The sequence below is a fragment of the Bombus terrestris genome, chromosome 11 (genome assembly GCF_910591885.1).
Source record: "Bombus terrestris chromosome 11, iyBomTerr1.2, whole genome shotgun sequence".
In the NCBI taxonomy this organism is placed as follows: domain Eukaryota; kingdom Metazoa; phylum Arthropoda; class Insecta; order Hymenoptera; family Apidae; genus Bombus; species Bombus terrestris.
Window position 1 is genome coordinate 14951254 of NC_063279.1, and position 17398 is coordinate 14968651.

The following is a 17398-nucleotide window of genomic DNA, read 5'->3' on the forward strand; positions in this document are numbered from 1 at the left end:
AGAACATGAATCCCATGGAATCCAGTTGATAAATAAAAGATTGATCCGAAAATTCTATCATTAATACAGAAAAATGAATTATAATATTCAAATATTTGTATTATATTAAAATAAAATCCTAATATAATTGTAGATAATAAATTTGTTATTCTTGATTTATATTTATTATTTAATAAATTATAATGTCTTAATGTAACAGTGAAACCTGATGTAATTAAAATAATAGAGTTTAATAAAGGAATTTCAAATGGGTTAAAGAATTTGATTATTGAAGGAGGTCAAGAAAAATTAATTTCAATTGAAGGAGAAATTGAATTGTGAAAAAAAGTTCAAAAAAATGAAATAAAAAAAAATAATTCAGAGATAATGAATATAATTATTCTGAATTTTATTATTGAAATAACTGATAATGAATGTATACCTTGAAATGTTCTTTCTCGAATAATATCTCGAAATCATATAAGAGATACTAAAATTAATATAATTAAATTAATAATTATTAATATTAAATTATTTAAATAAATTCATAAAATAATTCTTAATATTAAATTTAATAAATTTATTGATGAAATAATAGGTCAAGGACTAATAGTAACTATGTGAAATGGAAAATTTTTTTTCATTTAATTAGATTCTGAAAAATATAATGTTAATAAAATTGAAAATACGTAAGCTTGAATTAAAGCTATAGAAATTTCTAAGGTTAATAGTATATTTTGAATTATTAATGTAATTGGTGATAATAATAGAAAATTTATTATAAAATTTCTTAATAAAATTAAAATTAAATGACCTGAGATTAAATTAGCTGATAAACGAATTGATAAAGTTCAAGGTCGAATAATTAATCTAATTAATTCAATAATTACTATAAAATTTATTAAAAATTTTGGTGAATTTAATGGAACTAAATGTCTTAAAGTTTTAATTGGGAAATTAATAATAGAGTAAATTATAAATCTTATTCATAAAGATAAAGATATTGATAAATTAAATAATAAGTGTCTTGTTGATGTAAAAATATAAGGAATTAATCTAAATAAGTTTAGTAATATAATATAAATTATAATTCTTAAAAATATAACAATATTTATAATATATTTATTTGATATAATTATTTTATATTCATTAAATAAATATTTAATAAATAATTTAAAAATTATTATAATTCGTGAAGGAATTAATCAATATATATTAGGAAAAATAATGGTTGGGGTAAATATAAAGATTCAGTTTAATTGAAAATAATTATTAATTGATGGATCAAAAGTTTCAAATAAATTTATCATAATCATTTTCATTTTTTATAAATATTTTTTTTTTTAAAATTTTTAATTTTAAAATTTAGTAATAAAGAATTCAATAAAATTATAATTGAAATTAAACAAATTATACATAATAAAAAAATTATAAATCAGTTAATAGGTATTATTTGTGGAATTCATTAGAAGTAAATTTAAATTACTATTATTGATTTAAAAGATCAATTCTTAATTTCAGACATCTAATGATAGAAAAATAATTAATTGAATTATTAATTTTAGAATGACAATCTAGTGTTATTTAATTTAACTAATTTTTCATATTATTTTTTTTTTAATTCAATTTAAAAATATTTCATAAGAGGTTCTTTCTAATATAATTGGTATAAAACTATGATTTATTCCACAAATTTCAGAACATTGACCAAAATAAATTCCTGGACGAATACAAAATAAATTTAATTGATTAATTCGTCCAGGAATTGCATCAACTTTAATTCCTAATGAAGGAATTGTTCATGAGTGAATTACATCTGAAGAAGATACAACTATACGTATTGAAATTTTAAATGGGATAATTAATCGATTATCAGTTTCTAAAAGTCGAAATTGATTTATTGATTCATAATTTAATATATATGAATCAAATTCATAATTATTAAATTCTGGGTATTCATAAGATCAATATCATTGATGACCAATAGATTTGATTGAAAAATAAGGATTTATAATTTCATCAATATAATATAAAATTTTTAAAGATGGGAAACAAATAATTATTAAAATAATTATAGGAGTTAAAGTTCAAATAATTTCAATAGTATGATTTTTTAAAAGATTTAAATTTAAAAAATTATTTATTGAAAAATCTATGATGAAAAATATAGTTAAGGAAATAATTATTATTATTATTATTATTGTTAAATTATGAAATGAAATAAGATTATCAGAATAGAAAGAATTTGAATCTTGAAATAAAAATATGTTTCATGTAGAAATTTTTAATAATTAATAAAATTTATTTGAATTTTAAGTTCAATTCAAAGTATTGATTTATTAAATATTTATATTAATAAAAGAAAAATAAATATCTTTATAGTTGAATTTTAAGTTCAAAGCACTAATCTGCCATATTAATATTATATTAAATGTAAAATTTATATTAAAAAGGTAATTTATTTATTGAAAATATTTTTAATTTTATTTTTTGAAATTAATGGAATTTCAATTAATGAGTGATCAAAAGGAGGGTAATTATTTAATCATTCAAGTGATGATTGATGAAATTTAAATAAAATTAATCGTTTAGAAATTAATCTTTCAAAAATAATAAAAATTAAAAATAATATTCTATTTATTGAAATTATTGCTCCAATTGAAGAGATTAAATTTCAACAATAATATGAATCTGGGTAATCTGAGTATCGTCGAGGCATAGATATTAATCCTAAAAAATGTTGAGGAAAGAATGTTATATTTACACCAATAAATATTATAATAAATTGAATTTTTATTCATTTTTTATTTATTATTAAACCTGTAATTATTGGAAATCAATGAATAATACTTGTAATAATAGCGAAAACTGCTCCTATTGATAAAACATAGTGAAAATGACCTACTACATAATATGTATCATGTAAAATAATATCAATTGATGAATTAGAAAGTATTACACCAGTTAATCCTCCAATCGTAAATATTAAAATAAATCCAATTGATCAAATAATTGTAATATTGAAATTTATTTTTGAACCATGATATGTTGCTAATCATCTAAAAACTTTAATTCCTGTAGGTACGGCAATAATTATTGTAGCTGATGTAAAATATGCTCGTGTATCAACGTCTAATCCTACAGTAAATATATGATGAGCTCAAACAATAAAACCTAAAAATCCAATTCCTAATATAGCATAAATTATTCTTAAATTTCCAAAGGTTTCTTTTTTACCTCTTCCATTTATAATAATTTGAGAGATTAATCCAAATCCTGGTAAAATTAAAATATATACTTCTGGGTGACCAAAAAATCAAAATAAATGTTGATAAAGAATTGGATCTCCTCCCCCTATAGGATCAAAAAATGAAGTATTAAAATTTCGATCAAATAATAATATAGTAATTGCACCAGCTAATACTGGTAAAGATAGAATTAATAAAATTACTGTAATACATACTGATCATGAGAATAAATTAATTTGATCATAATTTAATGAAAAATTTTTTATTATTAAAATAGTAACGATAAAATTTAATGATCCAATAATTGAAGAGATTCCTGATATATGTAAAGAGAAAATTGCAATATCAACTGAAGGTGATGAATGAAATAAATAAGAAGATAAAGGAGGATAAACAGTTCATCCTGTACCTACATTAGGTGTAAATATATTTCTTAATAGTAATATAAATAATGATGGAGGTAGAAGCCAAAATCTGATGTTATTTATTCGAGGAAAAGCTATATCTGGAGATCCTAATATTAATGGAATTAAATAATTACCAAATCCACCAATTATAAAAGGTATAACTATAAAAAAAATTATTAAAAATGCATGTCTTGTTACTAAAGAATTATAAATTTGATCATTATTAATTCATATACCTGGATGTCTTAATTCTATTCGAATTAATAATCTTATAGATGAACCAATTATTCCTGATCATATAGCAAAAATAAAGTATAATATTCCAATATTTTTATGATTAGTTGATATTAATCATTTTTTAATTAAGATTTATAAATTATTTATATTTTTAATTTTGAAGATTAATAGTTTTTAAATTAACTTAAAATCTTTAAAATTTTAAATATAAGTATTATGTCTGAAAAAGAAATAAATTGTAAATTTATTAATGAAAATTAAAATTTTTCTAATACTAATTTGTATTTAAATTTATTGTAATTATATATATATATATCTATAATTTTATTTTTAATTATTATTATTATTATAAATAATCTTTAATTATTATATATATATAAATCTTTAAAATTTTAAATATAAGTATTATGTCTGAAAAAGAAATAAATTGTAAATTTATTAATGAAAATTAAAATTTTTCTAATACTAATTTGTATTTAAATTTATTGTAATTATATATATATATATATATATATATATATATATATATATATATATATAAAAAATTTTAAATTGCAAATTTAAAGATTAAAATAAAATTTATATTAAATTAAATTGAATAATATAAATATAAATGAATAAATTGTTAAGATAATTATAGAAAATTTTTTTAAATTAATAAAGTTAATTTTATATATTTTATTGAATTTAAATTTTAAAATTATAAATTTAAATAAAATAAAATAATTTCAAAGTATAAATGTTGAAAATAACAACGTGAGTTCTCGCTCGCCATCTATATGCTGACGGCTAGTTACAAAAGAAGTAACTAGAAGTTGTTCCTAGACACGGTCGATAGACCTGATCGATAGTTTTAGGACCCCTCTTGCCTTTTTTTTTCATTCGTTTGTGACCCTTCTAAGTGTGTGCAATAAAGTTATATCGTAATGTTATATAACATTATACGTTATATTGTAATACTTTGTAACGTTATACGTTGTAACTGTAGACTACATAACGTTATACGTTATATCGAAATGTGATATAACGTTATACGTTATATCGTAATGTGATATAACGTTATACGTTATATTGTAATACTATATAACGTTGTACGTTGTAACTGTATACTACATAACGTTATGCGTTATATCGTAATACTATGTAACGTTATACGTTGTAACTGTATACTACATAACGTTATTTGTTATATCGTAATGTGATATAACGTTATACGTTATATCGTAATGTTATATAACGTTATACGTTATATTGTAATACTTTGTAACGTTATACGTTGTAACTGTATACGACACAACGTTACACGTTATATCGTAATGTTATATAACTTTATACGTTGTAACGGAATACTACATAACGTTATACGTTATATCGTAATACTATATAGCATTATACGTTATATCGTAATAATATAGCGTTATACGTTATGTCGTAATACTATATAACGTTATACATTATAGCGTAATACTATATAACGTTATACGTTATATCGAAATACTATGCAACGTTATACGTTATATCGTAATACTATATAACGTTATACGTTGTATCGGTATACTACATAACGTTATACTTTATATAGTAATGCTATTCAACGTTATGCATTATATTCTAACACTATACAACGTTATACGTTACATCGTAGTACTATAGAACGTTATACGTTATATCGCAATGATATATAACGTTCTAAGTTATATCGAAATACTATACAACGTTATACGTTATATCGTAATACTATATAGCATTATACGTTATATCGTAATAGTATAGCGTTATACGTTATGTCGTAATACTATATAACGTTATACATTATATCGTAATACTATATAACGTTATACGTTATATCGAAATACTATATAACGTTATACGTTATATCGTAATACTATGTAACGTTATACGTAGTAACTGCATACTACAAAACGTTACACGTTATATCGTAATGTTATATAACGTTATACGTTATATCGTAGTACTATGTAACGTTATACGTTGTAACGGTATACTACATAACGTTATACGTTATAACATAATGCTATATAACGTTATGTGTTATATCGTAATACTACATGACGTTATACGATATATCGTAAACATATGTAACGTTATACGTTATATCGTAATACTATATAACGTTATACGTTATATCGTAATGCTATACAGCGTTATACGTTATATCGTAATACTATATAACGTTATACGTTGTAACCGTATACTACGTAACGTTATACTTTATATAGTAATACTATATAACGTTATGCGTTATATCCCAATACTATACAACGTTATACGTTACATCGTAGTACTATAGAACGTTATACGTTATATCGTAATATTATATAACGTTATTCGTTATATCGTAATGCTATATAGCGTTATACATTATATCGTAATACTATATAACGTTATACGTTATGTCGTAATACTATATAACGTTATACGTTGTAACCGTATACTACGTAACGTTATACGTTATATCGTAATGTGATATAACGTTATACGTTATATTGTAATACTATATAACGTTATACGTTGTAACTGTATACTACATAACGTTATACGTTATATCGTAATATTATTTAACGTTATACGTTATATCGTAATACTATATAACGTTATACGTTATATCGAAATACTATACAACGTTATACGTTATATCGTAATACTATGTAACGTTATACGTTGTAACGGTATACTACATAACGTTACACGTTATATCGTAATGTTACATAACGTTATACGTTATATCGTAATACTATGTAACGTTATACGTTGTAACGGTATACTACATAACGTTATACGTTATATCATAATGTTATATAACGTTACACGTTATAACGTAATTCTATACAGCGTTATACGTTATATCGTAATACTATATAACGTTATACGTTATATCGTAATGCTATACAGCGTTATACTTTATATCGTAATAGTATATAACGTTATAAGATGTATCCTAATACTATATAACGTTAAACGTTATTACGTAATAGTATACAACTTTATACGTTATATGATAGTACTATATAACGTCATACGTTATTACGTAATAGTATATATCGCTATACGTTATATGGTAATAATATACAACGTTATACGTGATATGGTAATACTACATAACGCTATACGTTACTACGTAATTGTATATAACGTGATATGTTATTACGTAATAGGATATACCGTTATACGTTATTACGTAATAGTATATCGTTATGCGTTATTACGTAATAGTATATAACGTTATACGTTATTACGTAATAGTTTATAACGTGGTACGTTATTACGTAATAGTATATACCGTTATACGTTATATGGCAATAATATACAACGTTATACGTAATATAGTGATACTATATAACGTTATAGGTTATTACGTAACAGTATATAACATTATGCGTTATTACGTAGTAGTATATAACGTGATACGTTATTTCGTAATAGTATATAACGTGATACGTTATTACGTAATAGTATATATCGCTATACGTTATATGGTAATAATATACAACGTTATACGTGATATGGTAATACTACATAACGCTATACGTTATTACGTAATAGTATATAACGTGATATGTTATTACGTAATAGGATATACCGTCATACGTTATATGGTAATAACATACAACGTTATACAAGATACAGTGATACTATATAACGTCATACGTTATTACGTAATAGTATATATCGTTGTACGTTATATGGCAATAGTACACAACGTTATACGTGATATGGTAATACCATATAACGTTATACGTTATTACGTAATAGTATATAACGTTATGTGTTATTACGTAATAGTGTATAACGTTATACGTTATTACGTAGTAGTATATCGTTATGCGTTATTACGCAATAGTATATAACGTTATACGTTATCACGTAATAGTTTATAACGTGATACGTTATTACGTAATAGTATATATCGCTATACGTTATATGGTATTAATATACAACGTTATACGTGATATGGTAATACTACATATCGCTATACGTTATTACGTAATATTATATAACGTTATACTTGATATGGTAATACCATATAACGTTATACGTTATTACGTAATAGTATATAACGTTATACGTTATTACGTAATAGTATATAACGTGATACGTTATTACGTAACAGTATACAACGTTATACGTGATATGGTAATACTATATAACGTTATACGCTATTACGTAACAGTATACAACGTTATACGTGATATGGTAATACTATATAACGTGATACGTTATTACGTAACAGTATACAACGTTATACGTTATATGATAGTACTATATAACGTCATACGTTATTACGTAATATTATATATCGTTATACGTTATATGGTAATAATACACAACGTTATACGTTATGTGGCAATACCATATAACGTTATACGTTATTACGTAATATTATATATCGTTATACGTTATATGGTAATAATACACAACGTTATACGTTATGTGGCAATACCGTATAACGTTATACGTTATTACGTAATAGGATATACCGTTATACGTTATATGGTAATAATATACAACGTTATACGTGATATAGTGATACTATATAACGTTATACGTTATTACGTAATAGTATATAACGTTATACGTTATTACGTAATAGTATATAACGTGATACGTTATTGCGTAACAGTATACAACGTTATACGTGATATGGTAATACTATATAACGTTATACGCTATTACGTAACAGTATACAACGTTATACGTGATATGGTAATACTATATAACGTGATACGTTATTACGTAACAGTATACAACTTTATACGTTATATGATAGTACTATATAATGTCATACGTTATTACGTAATATTATATATCGTTATACGTTATATGGTAATAATACACAACGTTATACGTTATGTGGCAATACCATATAACGTTATACGTTATTACGTAATATTATATATCGTTATACGTTATATGGTAATAATACACAACGTTATACGTTATGTGGCAATACCGTATAACGTTATACGTTATTACGTAATAGGATATACCGTTATACGTTATATGGTAATAATATACAACGTTATACGTGATATAGTGATACTATATAACGTTATACGTTATTACGTAATAGTATATAACGTTATACGTTATTACGTAATAGTATATAACGTGATACGTTATTACGTAACAGTATACAACGTTATACGTGATATGGTAATACTATATAACGTTATACGCTATTACGTAACAGTATACAACGTTATACGTGATATGGTAATACTATATAACGTGATACGTTATTACGTAACAGTATACAACGTTATACGTTATATGATAGTACTATATAACGTCATACGTTATTACGTAATATTATATATCGTTATACGTTATATGGTAATAATACACAACGTTATACGTTATGTGGCAATACCATATAACGTTATACGTTATTACGTAATATTATATATCGTTATACGTTATATGGTAATAATACACAACGTTATATGTTATGTGGCAATACCATATAACGTTATACGTTATTACGTAATAGGATATACCGTTATACGTTATATGGTAATAATATACAACGTTATACGTGATATAGTGATACTATATAACGTTATACGTTATTACGTAATAGTATATAACGTTATACGTTTTTACGTAATAGTATATAACGTGATACGTTATTACGTAACAGTATACAACGTTATACGTGATATGGTAATACTATATAACGTTATACGCTATTACGTAACAGTATACAACGTTATACGTGATATGGTAATACTATATAACGTGATACGTTATTACGTAACAGTATACAACGTTATACGTTATATGATAGTACTATATAACGTCATACGTTATTACGTAATATTATATATCGTTATACGTTATATGGTAATAATACACAACGTTATACGTTATGTGGCAATACCATATAACGTTATACGTTATTACGTAATATTATATATCGTTATACGTTATATGGTAATAATACACAACGTTATATGTTATGTGGCAATACCATATAACGTTATACGTTATTACGTAATAGGTTATACCGTTATACGTTATATGGTAATAATATACAACGTTATACGTGATATAGTGATACTATATAACGTTATACGTTATTACGTAATAGTATATAGCGTTATACGTTTTTACGTAATAGTATATAACGTGATACGTTATTACGTAACAGTATACAACGTTATACGTGATATGGTAATACTATATAACGTTATACGCTATTACGTAACAGTATACAACGTTATACGTGATATGGTAATACTATATAACGTGATACGTTATTACGTAACAGTATACAACTTTATACGTTATATGATAGTGCTATATAACGTCATACGTTATTATTATTACGAAAAAGCTGAAACGAGCACAACGAACGGCCCTGTGCATAACAACGACGGCATACCGTACCGTCTCCCACGCGGCACTTTGCGTGTTGACCGGGAATCTCCTGATTTACGTAAGGATAAAGATGCTCGGAGAGACCTACGAGAGGAACAAGATCCATGAGTCCAGGATTGGCGCTGATGACGGCTGCAAGCTGAAGGAGGAACTGGAGGCGATTCGCAAGAAGGCCCAAGAGGAGTGGCAGAAGGAATGGAACAGCTACAAAAAGGAGAATGTCACGAAGAAATTAATACCGAGTGCGCTGCTATTTACCAAAAAGAAGATGGACATCGATCACCACACCATGCAGCTTCTAACCGGGCATGGGAGCTTCGGTGTCTATAGGAAGAGGATTGGCAAGGACAGCGACAGCAACTGTCTCAACTGTGGAGACCCTAACGACGATGCAGAGCACGCCCTCTTCGCGTGCCCGAAGTGAAAGGACAGAAGGATCGAGCTGGAGAACGCTCTTGGCGAGAAGATAGGCGTGGACAATCTGATCGCCACGGTGACCGCCAAGAACGAGAGCTGGAATAAATTCAGGCAATTCTGCAAGACCGTCATGTGTCACAGGAGGGTGACAGCGAGGGCCTGGGAAGAGGCAAGGAGGAGAACGAGTGAAACAACAACTACGCGGAGCAATGAAGGCAAGAATACAAAAGAACGAAAAACCGCAGAAGGAGATCAGCCCAGTATCCTGAACTGGCTGAGAAGATGACATGAGCAGTAACTGCCCGAAGAGGTAGATACAACGGGGCACGAAAGGACAACCCTGATGACTGCCGACAGGTTTTACCGGGGTTGTCTGCCCTCAAAGCGGAGGAAGAAGGAGGGGTTTTTAGTGGGTATGGCAACGACATCCGACCGACTCCCACATAACCCAGTGACGCGGGTTACGGGGCATGCGTAATAGCATTTTCCCCTCCTCACGCAAAAAAAAAAAGAGTGATGTAGCCATCGCAAAGTTCATGGGCATCACCACCAGCACGTCATACTAAAGAGAGGAACAGAGTCCTACGACCGTACACGGAACGCCCTGCACCGTACCGAGAGGTATCCATGACCATATCGAAGACATCGCACAACATCTGCAAGGATAGGACAACAATCGGCTGACGCTTTACCACGTTAAGATCTATAATGTTATCTCTGGTAAGGGTGTATTGTAGCGGCACTCGACAACAAATACCGCTACTCGACACTAACTAAGCAACCAACTCTAGGTTTCGAACGTTCGGGACCCGGGTTCGATTCCCGGCGCCCGTGATCCTATTTTTCTTCCACGCATCAAAATGGAAGAATAATTAGCAGTATCCCAGCAGCGACATCTACAGCCGGCAATTACTACTATCACGGACAACATATACCACCTCTACAATACTAATTAAGAATAATATTAAAATAACCATTGATGTTGATGATGACCTCTATAATTCCACCTTAATCATTTCAGAAACTTTAAAAATTACTAATTGCTTAAAATGATAAGCTTCTACCTTACGTATATGCTGTATAAATTTAGACGAGTATAATAGTGTATATATGAACATTACGAATATGGAACATGTAAGTGATATTACAAAAAGACAAGATATTACAAAAAAAATATAAATATTTATTAGGCTTATATACAGCTAATATTTAATAGGTTTATATACAACATATTTGTACACAATTTGTTAGTTTCATATTGTATTGGACGGTATCATTGCAGTCTTTTACTTTTGAATGGCGGGTGCAGACTGACTGCCCGATTTGGAATCTCGTATAGAAGCACTACGTCTTCGCTTTAGTTCTTCTTGATGTCTATTCTTAGCTTCCTTTTGCCGTTGTGCTAACAGCTTCGCATATTCTGCTGCTTGTTGCTTGCGAGCCAAGCAACGCTTCGTCTTTAGAGCCAGTCTATGCCTCTTTCTCTATATAAACATATTTTTATTTTACTATAAACTCCATACTTTTGAAAAATTTTAACTGAAACAAAACAACAATATAAATATAGATACATATATGTACAAACCTGGAGTGTAAGTGGGGTAATAAGACGTTGAATTTTAGGGGCTTTCGACCGCTGTGGTTTGCCCTCTTTTTGAATTGGTCGTTTCACAACGAATCGACGGACATCATCTTCCTTCGATAAGTTAAATAGTTTGCGAATTTTGCTCGCTCTCTTGGGTCCTAAACGGCGTGGGACTTCCTTGTCAGTTAAATCCGGGATATCCTGTAAGAATTTAATCAACTTATACATTAAATGCTTCTTAGCATTAAAAATGTTCTTTAACACGTTCACGTGGGCGTTGCAATTTGTATTTCTCGCCGTGGGGCAGCACTCGTATGGATTATTATTTGAAGGCCACATGCAATTCATAGATAGCTGTTATACGAGTGTGCCCTTGGTTGAAGAAAAAAACTTTGGCAGAAAAAAACATTTATTTGTGGTACTGTAAAAATAAACAAAAAATTTCTACCGCCACAAACGATACAAAAACAAAAACGGGGCCACATTGTGAGTTTTGAAAATCGTAGCAGAGTTAAATTTTTTAAATGGATTGACAAAAGACCAGTTTATATGTTTACTACTTCCAAGAATCACATGTGTACAATTATTCAAGGAAAAAATGATGAAGTAAAGTCTGATATTTTTTTATAACGATGCAAAAAGGGGTGATGACTTATCCTATCAAATGACATCGTACTGTAGTTATTTACGGAAAACCGTTAAATGGTACAAAAAAATTATTATACAATTAATATGAGGGACTTGACTCATAATTCCGTGGTACATATATCAAAGATAATGTAATAAAGATATTAATATTTTGCAATTTAGAGAAAAAATTATTGTTCATCTTTGACCAATAATCACCACATTGCAGAAATGGCTATTGAAAAGCAAATACCTTCACAAAATGTTCACATTTTCTCCATTCACATAAAGGATCTGTAAGAAAGTCAAGAAAAAGAAGTAAGGAACGTTATAAATGCTTATATAAAAAAAATTAGAGATTATGCCATGAAAAAAAACTAAAAAAATTACGATATACTGCAATCATTGTGAGAGCCAGCCAGCACTTTGTTTCAAGTGCGTTTAAAAATTGCAAATAGAAATAAATAAACAATTAAGGTAAGGTAATTATAATATTGAATTGCTGTGTTTACTATCGAATTTTTGTTTTGTATGTTTATAATATTGAGATGAAATAAAATAAATCCTACTTCTTTTTCATTTAATAGACGTCAAATTTCCATTTAAATTTTCAAATATTTCAAATTGCGATTTTTTCTAGTTACTAAACGAACTACATTTTTGATGGTACGCACCATCTGATAGAACATTCAAGTGTGAGTCAAGTGTACGCTGCCTGATGCGAGACTCAAGCGCGAGCCACCGGTGATACGCGCCGGCGTGAACGTGTTAATAACTTAACTCACTGATCATTACATCCACAGATATGTTGACTTTTAGTGTATCGCTTATACACTGAGAAAAAGTATAAATTACATAACACAGTCTCCCAAATCAAAACACTATAGTTAATCTTCCATGTTTACGATAGTATCATAAGATAATAAGACAATTCTAAGATACACCCTGAAACATGGATAATAGATAGAAAGTACAGTCAAATTAATACCTTTTCTCCTTTTTTGACAATGACGAGAGCGAGTACTGAAAGGTTGGAATCGACTATGCATCCACGGACAGATTTACGTTTACGCTCACCATCACGTCTAGGTCTGTAGCATGAATGTCCTTTTGAGAGCAATAAACGTACGCGCCCTAGTTACAGGAATTTTTAAAAAATTAAAATCAAACGAAATTAGAATAAAAAATGCTTGTGTTACCATTAGTCAGAACGCCCTGTTTCATAGGAAATCCTTGTTTATCATTGCCGCCGGAGACGCGAACGACATATCCCTTCCATTCGTTACCGAGAGCATCAGCCTCTACTTCTGCGCCCATACGCTTTTCATAAAAAATTCTCAGCTTATGTTCATCGGAGATTTCAAACAGTTTTTGACATCCTGTTGCAGGATACGATACGTTCAACTAAAAAACACAAATATTATACAGCATATGCAAAGATTTATCAGCTTTTGCCAGTTTATTTAATGTACGTAATCAAACAAAAATGTTATATATACATAGCCATATAAAGCTTTATTAAAAAGTTAAAACAAAAATTCAAAATACAAGGGGACTAGTAAGAAACTCGTTATCACTATGCTATAAAATAACAGTAGATACAGCACCTTGTAATAAGGCTTCAATTGATTTATACTTATGAAGCATTTTTTGCTTGATAATAGCCATAAAATATATTCACAAAGGTCGGCTGTTTATACTTGTAGAGTGAAATATAGGTTAAACGTCTAAGACATTTTAATGAGGTTATGCTTACTTTCGTAGTATAATAATGAAAATTGTAAATCTTAATGCTCTATATGAAGAAAATTTAGCCTCTTGCCTTATGATTTAAGTTCCAATAGTGTGTGCCATAAACAACAAGATCAGTCACATGTCAAACCAATTTATGATTTGGCTGAGTGTTCGTGTCTTTTTGTAAATGCATGTGTACAGGCACAATTAATTTTACTTTGCAGGATGTTTGATAAATAAATACTACCAACTGATCATTGAACAAGTAAGATTTATTATCTTGAAGTCAATAATAAATCTAATAAATCAATAACATTTTTATTACAATTTCTAAAAAAACATATTTTAAATTATGAACGTCTTGAAAAAATTTACAAAAATTTAATAATCTTCAATCGTGTGATATCTTTCAAAGCGTATTGGTACATGTAATGCAACTTTACATCTTTTGCACTCCCACGTTGTTTCACTACGTTTTTTATGTTTTGTGCATGCTTTACAAGCTCTTGGTGGCTTTGATTTCGATGGTGTTGGATCTATATGCTTGGGAAAATGACCCCAATGTTTTCCATGCAGTCTCTTTGGTAAATCTCCATTCGATAATCGTCCTTTTCGTATATATTCTGGTAATGGTACATTTTTTTAGTAATGATTGGGCTATTTCAATTCTATATTCAGCATAAGTCTGTTTTTTGTGAGTATTTATTTTGTTGAATAAAATGTACGAGTTAAACAGAGCAATATCAAAGCTGTAAAAGAAAACTTTTCGGTATCCTTTCATACATTTCCTCATCACAGGGAAGCATGCTAGCATTCGGTCTTGCCGGTCAATTCCTATCATTCTGCTATTTTGTGTTTTGAAGAAAGAATATAAATGTCTCGTATATCCTTCCATTTTAATGCCATTATTCCATTGCAGCTTCTCATTATATATTCACCCTTTTTTAATTTTACTTTATAAAAATCTTTTGGCATATTATTTCTGTTCCAGTGCACTGTTCCAACAACATTAGTTTTATTGTTAATTAAAGTTTTAAACAGTTTTGGAGAACAATTGTTTAAATATAAAGTATGTCCTTTATGTAATATTGACTGTGATAGCTCTTTGACAACACTTTCAAATGCACTGTTACCAGAATTTATTTTATCACTACCAGTGTATATTTTAAGGTCATAGCAATAACCTGATTCTGACTCACATAATTTATAAAATTTTATACCAAATCTTACCCCTTCTGATGGATTAAATTGTTTATAGGATAAGCGTCCCTTATATTTCATCAATGATTCATTGATAGTAATGTTCTCTTGCATTGTATATACTTCTTTAAATCTTTGATTCAAAAAGTTTATCACAGGTTTTATTTTACATAATTTATCTGTATTGTTAGCCAAATTGTTATCTGCAAAATGCAAACATTTAGTTATTTGCAGAAATCTTTTGAACGGCATTGTTTTTCAGAAAATTGGAGTTTTTATAACTGCTTTCTTAGACCAATTCATTTGAATTGTTGGTTTTTTAACTTCAGCCATTATTATACATAGTGCAAAATATATTTTGATTTCACCACAGTCTATAGGAAACCAAGTTTTATCTATTTTTAGTCTTTTATTTTCATTGTTCATTATTTGGTTTGCGTATCGATTCGTCTCCATGACAATATTTTCCCAAAATATATTATCAAATATTATATTAAAAAAGTCTAATTCTTTTTTGTTTTCACCTAACTGACTCAAAATTGCCACTTTTATGCCAGGAATTTCTGTATAATTCCAGATTTTTGGATCATTAGTTTCTTCTTTCCAAATCCACAGCTCTGATTGTTGATGATTACTGTGGTCTTCATCGTCGGTATCATCTTCAATAATCAGTCGCTTACAACGTTTTCGTACAGGAAGTGAAATATCACTACTGTCACTATCACTATTTAAAATATCTATCAAATCACTTTTTGCAATGTTAGCTGAATTTACAATGTTCCCAACAACGCTTAATATTCTTTTTGAAGTCATTTTTGAGAATAAATTTCTAATATTTTTCAAGAAAATATATTTGCATATCCGAATGCGGCCAAGAAAATTAGTAAGTATTTGTCGCGTGTAGCCCCAAGAACGTACCACGTCTCTCACACGTATTATTTACTTTTGGTCCGAATGACTTACCATGTCTCTCACACGTGTTATTTATATTTGGCCCGATCGACGTACCATATCTCTCGCACGATATTGTAGGATAAGGGGTTAAGTATTCTACATTTGGATATGACTTGCTTCATGCTACTTATGCCGAAGATAAATGAAATAAGTCTTATTTTAACATTGGTTAGGTATACAGATAAACGAATGTTTCATAAATTATATATATCTAAAATTACTTATAGCATTTCAATATATAAATTTTTATAGTAACTGTTTGTAATATTTGTTAGATTTTGAAATTATTATTGGATACGTACCTTCATTGTGAGAAGTATCAAGCAATGCAGCGAGCTATAAACAGAAAGACCGTATATCGCACAAGCGGACACTGAATGCGTAGTAGAGTGCGTGCACCGGATATCCGGTTTAAGTCCAATGAAATTTTAAAGTGAAAATAGCAATAAACAAACTCCTTATAAATCTGTAAACAAATCATATTGATACTTATGTTTTCATAGAAATTATAGCTTAAATTTTTAGTAGTAAATTAATTCATCAACGAATTACATTTCTCTGACAAACAGATGTGAAGAAAATTAATAACATTTCTTTCAAATATTTCA

At 28.1% G+C, this 17398-nt stretch overlaps 2 protein-coding genes across 3 annotated transcripts in view; one reads left to right on the forward strand and one right to left on the reverse strand.

Annotated features, from left to right (window-relative positions):
* Positions 1 to 17398, forward strand: part of LOC125384639 — a 225330-nt gene that overhangs the window by 193576 nt on the left and 14356 nt on the right. The window lies entirely within an intron of this gene.
* On the reverse strand, positions 11853 to 17234 carry LOC125385917 (40S ribosomal protein S6-like). Its single transcript, XM_048409936.1, has 5 exons — positions 17093 to 17234; positions 14102 to 14306; positions 13891 to 14036; positions 12276 to 12476; positions 11853 to 12174 (listed from the first exon to the last, which is right to left on the reverse strand). Exons 1-5 carry the CDS (start codon positions 17096 to 17098, stop codon positions 11977 to 11979), a joined length of 756 nt encoding a protein of 251 aa, XP_048265893.1. The 5' UTR covers positions 17099 to 17234; the 3' UTR covers positions 11853 to 11976.